Here is a 13,552-nt window from a genome sequence, read left to right as displayed (position 1 = left end):
TCTGATTTGTCAGATTCGTGATGACTGACCATTCCTAGACGGGCCAAGCTGAAGATGGGATTTAGAAATTTTTATTAAATAATATTGTAATTTGTTAGAAATTATTGTAATATTTAACACTAGCTTTTTAATTAAAGTTGTTTGAAAATAGTAATTTCTCGGATAATCATCATCCGTTTTTTTTCTATATTTTGGATTTATTAAATAATGTCCTGAAAATTCGGATTGTTACAGATGGGATTTCTCAACTGCTGATATTTTGTTATTATAAAGTTTATAATAAAGGTTATAATTTACATCGTAGATATCACGATAACTTTTTATTTATGTAATTATGATTATAATTGTTAAGAATTTTCATTAATCTTTATATGAAAATGATATTATAGATGGAATATTACTTTTCGTACAATCGTTAAAATCTTTCCATGTGTTTTTTTTAACATTATTTTTTTTGTGTGTAAACCATCTGGTTTAATCCGGATTCGAGCCAGGTAGGACCACTAGGGTGGTAAAGCTCTCCCTCATGAGTTTTAACACTACTGCATTCCCAGGGCTCGAACAAGTTTTTTAACATTATGATATGACATTGATTATAAGAACTTGCTTTTAAGTTTGCTAAATTTCGTATATTTCTTAACATTATAATTTATAATTATATGATTTGTTTTTTATTCTTATTAAGACTTGTATATTTTTTGGTGTGTAGGAGTACTATTTGTGTACCTATCAAGTGTAACGCCCCATAAGTCGGGGCCCTTCCTCAAGGCAGTCCCAACACATGGAGGCGTCACAAGACTTGGTTTCCCAAGCTTGTAGTGCGAACAAACGAGTAAAGAAGAATTTAAAACAATAAACTTAAATTGATAAGTTGTAGTTAGATAAATACTTACATGTTAAGGGATGAAAATATCATCCCATTTAGTACAACCCAATCGAATGAAAGTGGGGTTTAAATAGTCAAAAACAAGACAAACATAAGTGATGACAACTAGTGAAGACCGCTCCCAATCCTCCGCATCTAATCAAAGATAATCTGTCAAATCGTTGCTCCCTATATGGGCGGAAATCACCATATGGTTAACCACAGATGTTTAAAAACCCAAGTGTTAGCTTAATAATACAAATGCTCAATAAATGCAAATGATAAAGATTACATGCTCATGTAATAAATGCTAAGGCAACCAACCATAAATCCAACAAATGCATAAGATGCACAAACATTCTCCAAGTTCCTTACCTCCACATAACCGGTGGCCGGGACACGCCCATGACGGCACATACCAACACTAGGTACTCGGAACACGTACGTGGTGCCGGGCCCGAGAGCGACTCGAGTCCCCTGCCAGACATCGTGCCTCAACAACACGAGTCCCTCCAAAACTCAAGTACTAAATGTGCACATCCCCCTTGGAGTGGGAAGCTCCAAGGAGTGACTCAAGCAGAAGACGGTTTCCCAACCGCCTTCCGTTTCCATAACCACAACCAAATATACTCCACCATCCTCCAACTCCAATCAAATGACAACCAACACAAGCAATTTCCAACAAGAATGCTCATGTAATTACACTAAACATAATATGTATCACAATGCTCATTCCTTTATTAATTTACCTCTTTTCATGTATTTTCTTCCTAACATGTTACAATGCATTCTACCATTCGTAAGACAATTAACCATACTTGCCCTTTCGCCATATGGATCATTAACATAAAACCATATTACGTCATAAACCCTAATTACCAACAACATGTTATAATGGAACTACCTGAGACAAGTGTAATTAATGACAATAAATGCATAATTAAACACTCATATTATTAGAACTATGTAGGGAAAACCCTACCTCAAGCTTATCTTCACAAAGCCTCAAGCTAACCACTAGAAATGCTCCTCAATGAAGCTTCCTACACAAATTAATTACTACCTTCATTACCATAATCCACTACAATAAACATACTAATTAATCCACTTAATTAACCATCTTAATTTCTCATAACCTAATTAAATATGAGATAATCTACTAGATAAATTAAGGTATACTAATATAAAATTAAGGGAAATGAACATGTTGTTACAACCCAATTAAGTCTGCAGCAACAAGAACTTCAAGGAGCGCCTTCCTTAAAGGCAGTGGTCTGTAATATTCAAAGGACGGGAAAGTTTTACGCAAAAATCAGCCTATTACAATCCCATTGTTTTAGGTTTTAATATATTTAGGAAGTAACATTAAACGATAACAGTGGATCAACACGATATCACCTTCCTTATAATTTTTCATCACCACCTTAGTAAACATTTGTTTGCTTTTTTATAAGTAGTAAACTGTGAAACTGTACGTTCCGCAGTTTCAAGGTCGCGCGGTTGCGGAAGGTTTAAGTGGTGGAACAAAGGCTAGAGAATGATGTTGGTGTAACCATTGTAATACCCATCAACTGTGTCATTGTCAAGGAAAACATGTATGCATCCCTATAATAATAAAATAAAATAAAATAAAACAAAAAACAAACTGAATGTTAGACCTCCGCTTCAAGAGCCTTTAATACATGTAAGCAATATATTAAATAGTTTACATGAGTAGTGAAGTCTCTATACTATAAAAGCTAAAACATTTCTTGTCTTTCTATTGGTCCATCAATTTTAGGGATTAAAAAACTTTTGTTTTTTGTAGGGACCACATGTTCATTGATCTCATTTAATTACTCTCTCTCTCTCTCTCATCTACAGTTACAATTCTCAAGAGTAAATAATACAATTACATACAAACTATATTAAACCATATACTCCCTCCATACCACACCAATCTTCCCACTTACCGAATATGTCCGTACCATACAAATGGTAACATACCATAAATAGGTTGTTTTTTTTTACAAAAATACCCTTATATCATTCCTATATCTACATAATTACCAAAGGTTGGGCCACTCACCAACCATACTCTTAACCCATTAAACCTATTAATTATACCCACCAACCCAACATTTAACCCAATAATCCTACCCACTACCCACTAACCGTTCCCTCCATATTTCCCTAACTACCCAACTCGTCCAACCCAACCCTTCATTCAATCTCTAGAATCTTCTCCCCCTTTCTCCTCTCTCTGTAAAAAAAACCCTCAAAAAAATCCTCTGCATTCGCCGTTCTACTCCCCCTCTCTAGATCTCAACAAAAAAAACTCAAACTTGCCATGAATCATCCTAAATCTCAACCTATTTCGATGAAGAACAATAATAAAGCTCCCTCTTATCATAAATCTCTCGATAATTTGTTATTTATACCCGGTATTGGGCATGTTGCCCCTGATACTTACTTCGGTTATGGGTCACTTTTAGACTCTGATGTTGATGATGATACTGAGGCAACATCAGCTTTTTATGGTGACTCAAATACCACCGTTCCTGATTCTATACCCATCGATGTCCCTGAATGTTCTGAGAAGATCGGTTCAACAAACTTTGATCTTGGTTCATGTTTTGATAGATCTGGTGATTTGTCACCAAAATCTGTAAAGTTCAACAAATTTGTTGCGAATTTCTTAGAAAAGACGAGGAAAAAAGCGGAGGAAAATGTGAAAGGTAAAGATGGTTTGAAATTCGTTTTAATTGTTTGTACTGTAATTGTTTTAATTGTTTGTACTGTAATTGTTTTAATTGTTTGTAAAAGGTAAAGACGTCCTTTAATTGTTTTAATTGTTTGTACTGTAATTCGTTTTATTCTTGAAATTTGTTTGAAATTATTTCCAATTTCTTTGTGGGTGGTGGAAAATGCAAGGGAGTTGGGGAGTTCACATAAAACAATAAGGCTATTTGGGTAAATATAAGGAGTATTTGCGTAAAACCTCATATAATGCATGTCTACTGATGAACGAATTTCTTGTGAGAAAATCATGGAGGTTGGGGAACTAGTGCGTACCAACTATTTTGAGGATTGGTTCCAATTTTCCAACTTATGATTTGCTACATTAATTAATTTGTATAAAGACTTTCACTAGTGTTTGATTTGCTACATTAATTGTGAGTGGTTTATCAATCTTATGAAACCGAATTGCTGTATGTCCTTTTATCAGTTTTATGTCCTATTATCAACGATTCCATCAGTTTTATGCCGTTTACGATATTTTTAATTGGTTTAATTGTTTTAATTGTCTGAACCGTTTACGATATTTTTAATTGGTTTAGTTGTTTTATTGTCTGAATTTGATGAGATATTGATTTTTTATTAACTGATTTTTGTCCCCCTTTTGTTTTCTACTTCAGGAAGGGATCATATTATCTTTGAGGAGGTCCATGATTCTGTTGAATTGTCACCAAAATCTTTGAAGTTCAACAAATTTTATGCTAAATCCTTAGAAAAGTACAAATAAATGAGCTAAAAAAAGGAGGTTAATTTCTTAATCTTGGACTTTTATTGTTTCTACTTTGGGTTTATTATACGGTTTTGATTGTATTGTTGTTATTTGAATGTTGTTGGGTTTGTATTGTTGTTACTTGAAAGTTGTTGGGTAAATTCACTCTCACTTTGTTAAAAATTGTGTAAACTCACTCTCACTTTTGTTGTAGCTTCTCTATATATATTGTGTTTTGCAAATTTCATCTGTTAAATCATGTTTGCAGTATAGTGTGGTCAATGTATGTCATCTGTGTTAGTTTGTAACATGTCATCTGTTTTGGTTGTAGTGTCACCCAATGATGAACACTTTGAGGGTCTTTGTTACTGTTGCATTCACTATGTTAACCCCATAATCAAATTAAGAATCTTATGGAACCAAATCTAAGGTTGGTTAAGGAGGCTAAATGCTGATAATGTTATGCCACCCCAATCTAAGTTTTGAATGCATATAATCACCAAGTTATTGCCACCCCAATCTAAGATTGGTTAAGGAGGCATTAACTGGAGTCATTTGTAAGCTCAATGACGAGAGGGTGTTAGTCCCTGAGAGCTTAAGATGCTGCTGCCAACAATGATGTGATATTTTGTGTATGATGTTCTAAATGATGAGTGACTATATTCAACCACCAAGTAGCCAGTTGAACATTATAAATACAAAACAGAATGTCTTAGCATGTCATGTGAATAAGTAAAACATTCTTGGATTTCATTACACATGATTACATTTGACTGCATTAACCAAAAATAAAAACCAATATTGCATTTTGATGTTTAGGTAGTTAACATGCATAACAGTCAAACCAAAACAAATCCCCTACTTCATTGACTTCAGCTGCTTCAATCATTTGTAGCATCTCCACTTCCCCTGGCAGATTTTCTACTTCTATTGTAAACAATTGAGCAACTCCCTCTCTTAGCACAGTCAGAGAACTACCAAACCCATTTTGATCCAAATAATCCAAACATTCCTTCACTAAAGTTACATCTACTGTGAGATTAACTGGGAGTAATCCATGTCTCAGTAGTGACTCCTTCCTCATATGAGGAATCTTGAAATTATTATGTCCCCTACATTTCATGATTTCCACCATGACTGATTGTAGAGTAAGATAATTGAAGTTCAATTTCATTGAGTCATGATCTATAAAAGCTGTCATAACATTACCCACCAATTCATCAACTGTAGAGGCAACTTCATCATTCTGAAGTGTTTGTAAAGACCTAAAAAATCCTAAATCATTTATGTTCAAATCAGGACTATTAGGTGGTTGAAAAATAAGATGAATATTGAAACCATCTGAGCTGGCAGCAGCCCTAAAATCTGGGTCAAGGTCAGAAATATGTGGTCTTGCATTATCTTGTTGGATGTATATGTTCTTACTTGCATTAGCAGGCCACTTAGCCTTGATTGCTGGAATGATTTTAATGAATTATGCAGTATTTTGTAATTTGTCTTGTAATGGAATCAATAGCCTTTGTGACTATTGTGCCTGCCTCCCTATGTTTGGATTTCCTTGCTGCTGGAACATGTTCAATGAAAGGTCATGCTCCTATTTTTCCATCAAAAAGTAGCTCACCATCTTCTCCATAAACTGGCCTGGACACAGCGCACATGAACATGACCTTCGTTATGTACCTCTTTGATTGACATGAACGATGTGGTTCCTCTTCACCTGGAACAATGTAGTAAGTATCCGTTGTTGTTGTTAGATAAAACCACTTCTCGTCAATGTGAACTTGACATGACATATCTTTGAATTTAATGAGATTTTTAGCTATGTCGACAGAAATTGATTCAAGTGAAAACAAAAGCCTTTGCAATTTGTTTGAATCTGTCAACGATGGGTGTATTGGGTTGCTATGTCTCTTTAATTCACCTTTTTCGACCCAACGTTGGACCGTACCATGTCCAACTTTCAGTTTTTTTGCTATTTTACTAATTGATGAACGGTTCTTGAATGGCAAGCTCTTGATCATCTCTATATCGATGTTCACTTTTGGTGAATTTGTGTTGCCCAACATACGAGACGGTAAGTGGATTGGTTTCTCTTCTAAGATCTTCTCTTTTGCTCTATTCCACCATAACCAAATTGTCTTCCGAGAGACGGACCACTTGGTTGCTGCTTCTGAAATTTTTCCCTTAAAAGGGACACCTTTTGTTGAGTGAGCCAACAAAAAATGGGCAATTGAATCCTTTTGATCAGCTGTTAAGTTGCCTTTACCCATTACTTATGTTTTGTTTTACTAACTGTTTTTTTGGTTTTTTTCAGGAAACAAGATGTTTTTTTTGGTAGAGAAAAAGTTGATGGAAAGGGGAAGAAATAGAGATAATTTTTTTTTTTTTTTTTTTTTTTTACAGTTGTAAAGAAAGTGTTTTACATTCTAGTGGTACGGCTCCCAGACCATACCGAAAACTACAATATAAAACCTCAAAGCACTACTAATAACATAAACTAAAATAACAAGGTAATTGCATCGGCTATCTATAACGTGTTGATGGCGTACGACGGGAGTCTGAACACGAACTTCGGTCTCAAAACACACCACAATCTTTAAAGGACGAGTAGCGCTGGCCATAGGAAAACACCCATCTTTGTTAGTCTTGATTGATGAAGCTTCGGAGAAATACCTGCAACAAGGCCCAAAAAAGAGTCTCGGAGATTCATCTCCTTGGCTATGATAATCTTCCTTTGGAAACCAACGAACCCCCATAAAAATACCCTTACTCATCTTAGTCGTTACAGCTACAGAGAAATACCTACAACAAGACCCAATAAAGCGTCTTGGAGATTCATCTCCTTCGCTGAGATACACGTTATCTGGAAATCTACGAGAACCTTGACCCAACAAGAGAAACCAAAGTGCACTTACGCCACATGGACGTAGCAAGAAAAGGTGGAAATCCGACCACTGAAATCTGACTTCAAAGGAGGGTAAACTCCTACACTTTGGATCACAGCCCCCGCTGCCAAGAACCTCGTATCCAAGAATATCGAGAAGTAAAGTGGGTACAACAAAAACAAACCACCTGGACATCCCTCTAACCAAACTCATCTCAGGAGACAGCAGAGACCTATGCTCAACACAGACCCGATGCAAAAAAATAGTCGTAGAAACTATCCCTTGGGGAAGGGGACAGGACACCCCAACCCACCATTTATTTATTAAAATGAACAACAAAGGAAAACAACACCACAGACACGGCTTCAACATCAAATGAAAGTGGATCCCACCGCATCCGACCCGAACCAACACCGCCCAAGCACCCATCAGCCCACACCAACATACCACACTCATCACAAAACAAGCAAGCCCACCCAAGAACACAGACCGGAGACGGAACCAACGGACCAATCGAACCTCAATCCGACGAAAACCGAACATGGCTGTCACCAAACACAACCAGAACAAAACCCGATACCACACGAAACTCCCCAGGACCATCGGCCTACCTGCAACTAGATCAACCATAAAGGACACCGCAACCAACACAAACCCGACCCGACAAAGGAACCACCCGACGGGGAGAAGGGATGAAAACACCACGTTGACAACACATAAAACAGCCGACACTTCAAAGCTCCGGGTTGGAAGCAAATCAACAACAAAAAAACTCATCGTCAACCTTCACAAAGACCGATGAGACCCAAAACACACCCGACACACTGACATAACTCAACGAAACACCAAAAAGCCAAAAGGTAGATTTCTACCAGGGAGGGGGGAAGGGGCGAGGGAAAGGGGAGCCATCCCTGGGTTGCAAGTGAGGCTTTCAATGACAGGACAGAGAATCGTAATATCGGAAAGGACAGAAAAACAAACCAGGAAGACAGCCAACAAGATCGTCGGACGGTCCAATCAGAACACAAAAGCCGTCGGTCGAGGTCCTAAACGAGGGGAAGGAGCCAGCGATGAAGTGCGATCGATCACCGGAGATAGGCCTTGGGATGGCCCCATCTCCGGCGATCAGAAAGGGCAAAAAGGGAGGGCGATGTGGGTCGGAGGATGCGGCGGAGCAGTATGAAATTAGATTTAGGGTTTTTTTGTGGAAAAAAGAGAGAGGAAAGTTAGAGAGAGAAGTTTTTTGGGGTTTTGAAATAGAGATAATGTAATGGCAAGAAATTAGGACTAATGTATAGGTGTAATATTTGTGTAATGATGTAATGAGTGATGTAATAGTGATGATGTAATGTGTTGTTTAAACAACATTCTAGGCGTCAAATACAAATTTTGGCAAAAAATATTTCCCACGCTGCTTTGTTTGTGCAAGTGGGTTCTCTAATTATGAAATTATTAGTTTTATCTTAATGATAATCTCCCCTTCTTAATTTTTAATTGCTTTTAGCTTACTTTCCATTTTTGCCCTTACTTTTATCTTCTTTTCTTAAAAACCCTAATTTTCACCATGTTTACATTGGTGTGGTATGGAGGGAGTATTATACATATATTTTTCCTAACATATTACCAATAATATATATAATCTGAACCAAAAAAAATTACAAATTGAATAATTACAAAATGAATATAATTACAAAAAAAAAAAAAAAATTCATTTGTTACTGATTTCCGTCTTGATAGGTACACAAATAGTACTCCACACCAAAAAATATACAAGTCTTAATAAGAATAAAAATGAATCATATAATTATAAATTATAATGTTAAGAAATATGCAAAATTTAGCAAAATTAAAAGCAAGTTCATATAATCAATGTCATATCATAATGATAAAAAAAAAACACACATGGAATGATTTTAACGATTATATGAAAAGTAATCATCCATCTATAAAATCATTTTCATATAAATATTAATGAAACTCCTTAACAATTATAATCATAATTACATCAAAAAAAAATTATTAGGATATCTACGATTTAAGTTATAACCTTTATTATTAAATTTATAATGACAAAATATTAGCAGTTGAGAAATCCCATCTGTAACAACCCGAATTTTCAGGACTTTATTTAATAAATCCAAAATATTGGAAACAACGGATGATAATTACATATCCGAGAAAGTACTATTTTCAACTAACTTTAATTAAAAAGATAGTGTTAAATATGACAATAATTTCTAAGAAATTACAATATTATTTAATAAAAATTTCTAAATCCAATCTTCAGCTTGGCCCGTCTAGGAAATGGTCAGCCATCACGAATCTGACAAATCTGATGTTTTTTAAAAAAATTTAAAAAGTTTTATTGGAAAAACGCAACAAATGTCAGGTGGATGGATTAACTTATTAAACAATGAAAACAAAACGTCAACATAGCATCATGCTTAATATAACAATTTCTTTAACACTTAACTTCTTGATTAAACCGAATAAATTTTTAAGTGCCGTATTATTTTATTAAAATTTTATCACAAAATACCGGCCAATTATCATACACGTTCCGACTATATAACCAATAATCGAAACTTAAATGATAATCATATATCTACAATAGCACCGATACCGGGCCAGGGGGATAACATTATCACTCCTGTTTACCGTGGTGACATAAGTACGTTTAAAACAAAATTCATCCAGTCATATCCACGGTCAAATGCGTGGGGTTGAAAGACCTGAACCACTGACTATTCACCACCCGACTATTATCCCTTAAGCCCAACCAAATATAGACCTTAGGGAAATCGGATGCGATCACCCTAACACGTACGAGACGATAAGGTCCCATCTAAAGTATGTCACACTCCAAGAATAGGGCCATGATAGACTCTTCGCACGCAACAGACAATTTTATATGGTTCAGATAATTGATAGTCTTCCATGTCATTATGTGTACAATAGTAACAACATGCTTTCCCGCTCAATGAGCTTTCGAATTCGGCCCTAAAAATGCCTAATAAAATATGAAATATTTCCATATCTGTAATACTCGAATATTTGAGACTCGCAAAGGACCCTAGGGATGCGTGAGAGGACCCTCGGACCTGTTGAGATACTACTCGGGAGTAAAGGATGACCGTACACTAGACCAAGTAAAACCTAGACTAGACCTAGTGAATATGCAGTTGAGGTCATAGTGGATCGAGTAGTTTCCACTCGACCGAGTGGGTGGCACTCGGCCGAGTGGACCCTTCACTCGACCGAGAGCGGCTCAACAGTAGGCGATAAATCCTTTGACGGGATCTTATTACCCCTAACCCTAAATCATTTCATCCTTCTTCCTTATCACTCCAAATTCTCCACCTTCTTTCTAAAACCTTCCTAAAACCTCTCCATGGGATTCAAGCGTGGATTAGAATATTATACACCTTATCCTTCTTTTCTTTCAGCTTTTAAGTTGAGATCTACCCTTTTTTTTATGAGACGGAGTATGCTAAAAGGTAGGTTTATCCTACTCGGTTTTAATAACTTGTGTGTTCATTATTCATGTTTCCATGGTATGAGTTGGTTTGCAACATATTATAATTTTAGGATTATTGTGAGTCATATGTTGGTGTCGGAAATGCATATTAGCACGGTATTGGATTATGATGACTCAAAGAGTCGGAATACTTGAGGAATTGATGTTCACGGCATGTTTGGGGAGTGTATCTTATAATGAGTCGTATTTTGATATATTGTGTTGTACATTACATTTTTGTGATTATTGTGTATATTGAGGAGGTGGTTGTTGTTGAGGAGACGTAAGGAGGTTGGGAGACCGTCTTACGCTTGGGTCGCCTCTTGGAGCTTCCCACACCAAGAGGGATGTGCACATCAATGACTTGAGTTATGAAAGGACTCGTGTGGTTGAGGCACGGCGTCTGACATGAATCCAGTTAGCGCCCGAGTCCGGTACCACGTGTGTGCCTCGAGTACCTTGTTACAGATTGCGGTCCAACTGTTTGGTGGGCGGTGTTGCGTTGCTATCACCAGGTGTGGTACCGTGGGTGTGTCCCTGGTATCGGTGCGATAGTCGTGCTTTATCATGGTTGTAGTATTGGGTCTCATGCATTCTATGTCGTGTCGCATACCTATACACTTGTGTCGTGTCTAAGTATTTATATTGTTAAAACTGATGTGTATGGTTGTTTGTAAATTGTCACCTATTTTCGGGGTGGCCTGTGTTGATCCATATGATATTTCTGATCATATAGGGAGCAGTTTGTATAGGGGTTTGGTTTGGTATCTAGCGGGAGACGGGACGAGCCAAGGGCTTTGATGATCACCGAGTCGAGTGTAGCACTCTTTAGGAAGGTTATAGTAGTCATGAGTCTCATGACTTGTACTCGTTAATTATTTATCCTACGGCAGAGCCCGAGCAACCCCAACCAGAACCCGCACGACCTCAGCCAGAGGTTGCCCCGCCTCAAGGCCAGGGTAGGTGATAGTGGGGTTTGTCGCACTCCCCCAATTAAACAAATTTACTCAACTAATGTAGTAGGGTAGTCGAGGTCGAACCACAAGGACATCAAGTTTGAGTACTAACTTTGTCTTAGATTATAAGCTAGCTACGCAAATCAAGAATATGATTGATTTTAAACTAATTAACTAAATTAATAAATAACTAAGACAACTAAAGTAAGAAAGCAAGTAATATAAATAATAAAGGTCTAACCAATAAAAGAAAGCCTAGGGTCAGATTTTCTCCTCCAACACACCATGTTTACACTCATAAATACCGTTAACAAGTCATTGGGTAATAGTTAGGGGGGAAAACGCCTCTAATTCGCCAAACACCTCCCTCCTGGGTTCGTGTTTGGACACTAGCAACCCCAACATACCTCCCTCTCGGGTTCGTAAGTTGGAATCCCTTATCCCGAGCTAAGGTCAATAAGCCCACGTTATCTTCCCGGTCATCCCACTCCCTCTCCCAATGGTCCATTTCAAACCGAAAATTAAAGGCAACCTTATTAAGTTCTCTCTCCCGGGTTCAACTCAAGTTGGCGACTAGTCTAAATGAGGTGAGTCGACTCCCAACCTAGCCGACTCTCGTCGATGGTCAAGCGTCAAAAGTCAACAACCCCAAATAAAAGATAATACAAGTCAAATCCTTTAGTTAACCTCAACTAATTACCCAACAACTAGTTAATTATGGAATCCAGTTAAGTAAACTTGACATGTTATGGATTAATCGAACCATAGTGAGAAAACTACTCACTAATCATACTAAATCCAACACAAGACACATAAATTACTACTCTAAACGTGGTATCAAGCATAATAGAACAATAAAGATTGGAACTTTAACTAATCTAACTACTAAACATGAATAAATTAACACTAAACATGACAAGAGTAAGAAAGATTGAAACTAACTTAAATAATTGCATAAATAAAGTGGAATAAAAACTTGAAATAAAATAAAAGGGATAGAATATTAGTTACCCAACTTTAATTAAGGAGAAATAAGATAATGAATCTTCATACCAATTGTGTGAACCATAATTACTAACTAAATTAAACTAAGAAATGTAAAGAAAAGAAGAATTTTGATTGTTTGGAAAACTAGATCTAGCTCACTACTCTACTCTATTTCACTACTGCCTTTTGTGCTCTCTGCCTCCGAACGAAACAAAAATGAAGGCTGCCCAGAACTCCCACAAAATGAAGAACCCCTGCCAATATGAGGTCTCCTCCAATCAGGTCTTCCAAAGACGAAAAAGCCCCCGGCATTTGTCCATTTTTTTGTCTTTAATAATCTAGTCGTCTCGGCCAGACAATTTTTTATGAGCAGTATAATAATGCGGCCCAATTAGACAGCCCAAAATCAATCTTCAAGTGAACACAAGGTGTGTGACTTAGCAAAAGTTGCAGCATTTGACCATTTGTTAAATGATTGGTCATGGAATAAATGGTTGACCTTGGCCTTCGTAGTGTTCGATTTCATTTGGCTTGTCCTTTGACCCGTCTTATTCACTCGTTCTTCGCTCTGCATGATACCTATAAAATAAAGTAACGGAAGCAATACTAATTCCAAAAAAATAATATAGATCGATACAAAATAACATAAAACCAACAATATTTTATTTTATTCCGAAATAGGCGAATAATACTAAGTTGGTTTACTAATTTGACTAGAATAAGGTCCTGTTCTTTTGGACTTAAAGTCACTTAATTTAAGTTCACTTCAGATTCTATAAGTTGATTCGATTCGATTCGAGATCGAGATCCTATAAGTTCGATTTAGTTGATTCGAGATCCTATAAGTTCACTTGA

General features: G+C 36.7%; 2 protein-coding genes across 3 annotated transcripts; one reads left to right on the top strand and one right to left on the bottom strand.

The window, feature by feature from the left end:
- Positions 1–3,020: 3,020 nt before the first annotated feature.
- On the top strand, positions 3,021–8,731 carry LOC141633968 (uncharacterized). Of its 2 annotated transcripts, XR_012538729.1 has the most exons (4): positions 3,021–3,582; positions 4,264–4,388; positions 6,667–6,728; positions 8,505–8,731. XR_012538729.1 is itself a non-coding variant. In XM_074446314.1 (2 exons), exons 1-2 carry the CDS (start codon positions 3,195–3,197, stop codon positions 4,368–4,370), a joined length of 495 nt encoding a protein of 164 aa, XP_074302415.1. In that variant the 5' UTR covers positions 3,021–3,194; the 3' UTR covers positions 4,371–4,389. The 2 variants fall into 2 exon arrangements, 1 of the variants encoding a protein (XP_074302415.1); XM_074446314.1 differs by lacking the exons at positions 6,667–6,728; positions 8,505–8,731 and having other exon boundaries at positions 4,264–4,389.
- LOC141627901 (uncharacterized) lies at positions 5,176–6,622 on the bottom strand. Its single transcript, XM_074441101.1, has 2 exons — positions 5,974–6,622; positions 5,176–5,807 (listed from the first exon to the last, which is right to left on the bottom strand). The coding sequence occupies exons 1-2, from the start codon at positions 6,620–6,622 to the stop codon at positions 5,176–5,178; spliced, it is 1,281 nt and encodes a 426-aa protein (XP_074297202.1).
- Positions 8,732–13,552: the final 4,821 nt, after the last annotated feature.

The sequence above is a fragment of the Silene latifolia genome, chromosome Y (genome assembly GCF_048544455.1).
Source record: "Silene latifolia isolate original U9 population chromosome Y, ASM4854445v1, whole genome shotgun sequence".
Taxonomy (NCBI): domain Eukaryota; kingdom Viridiplantae; phylum Streptophyta; class Magnoliopsida; order Caryophyllales; family Caryophyllaceae; genus Silene; species Silene latifolia.
The sequence above is the reverse complement of the archived record's forward strand: the minus strand, read 5'-3'. Positions and strand labels throughout refer to the sequence as shown.

Bases quoted from the DNA above. Each gene is read 5' to 3' on its own strand.
- LOC141627901 (XM_074441101.1), bottom strand. From the start codon at position 6,622: ATGGGTAAAGGCAACTTAACAGCTGATCAAAAGGATTCAATTGCCCAT. The intron at 5,808-5,973 runs GTGAGCTACTTT...AAATCATTCCAG, and splicing joins GCCAGTTTATGGAGAAGATG to CAATCAAGGCTAAGTGGCCT.
- LOC141633968 (XM_074446314.1), top strand. From the start codon at position 3,195: ATGAATCATCCTAAATCTCAACCTATTTCGATGAAGAACAATAATAAA. The intron at 3,583-4,263 runs GTAAAGATGGTT...TTTCTACTTCAG, and splicing joins AGCGGAGGAAAATGTGAAAG to GAAGGGATCATATTATCTTT.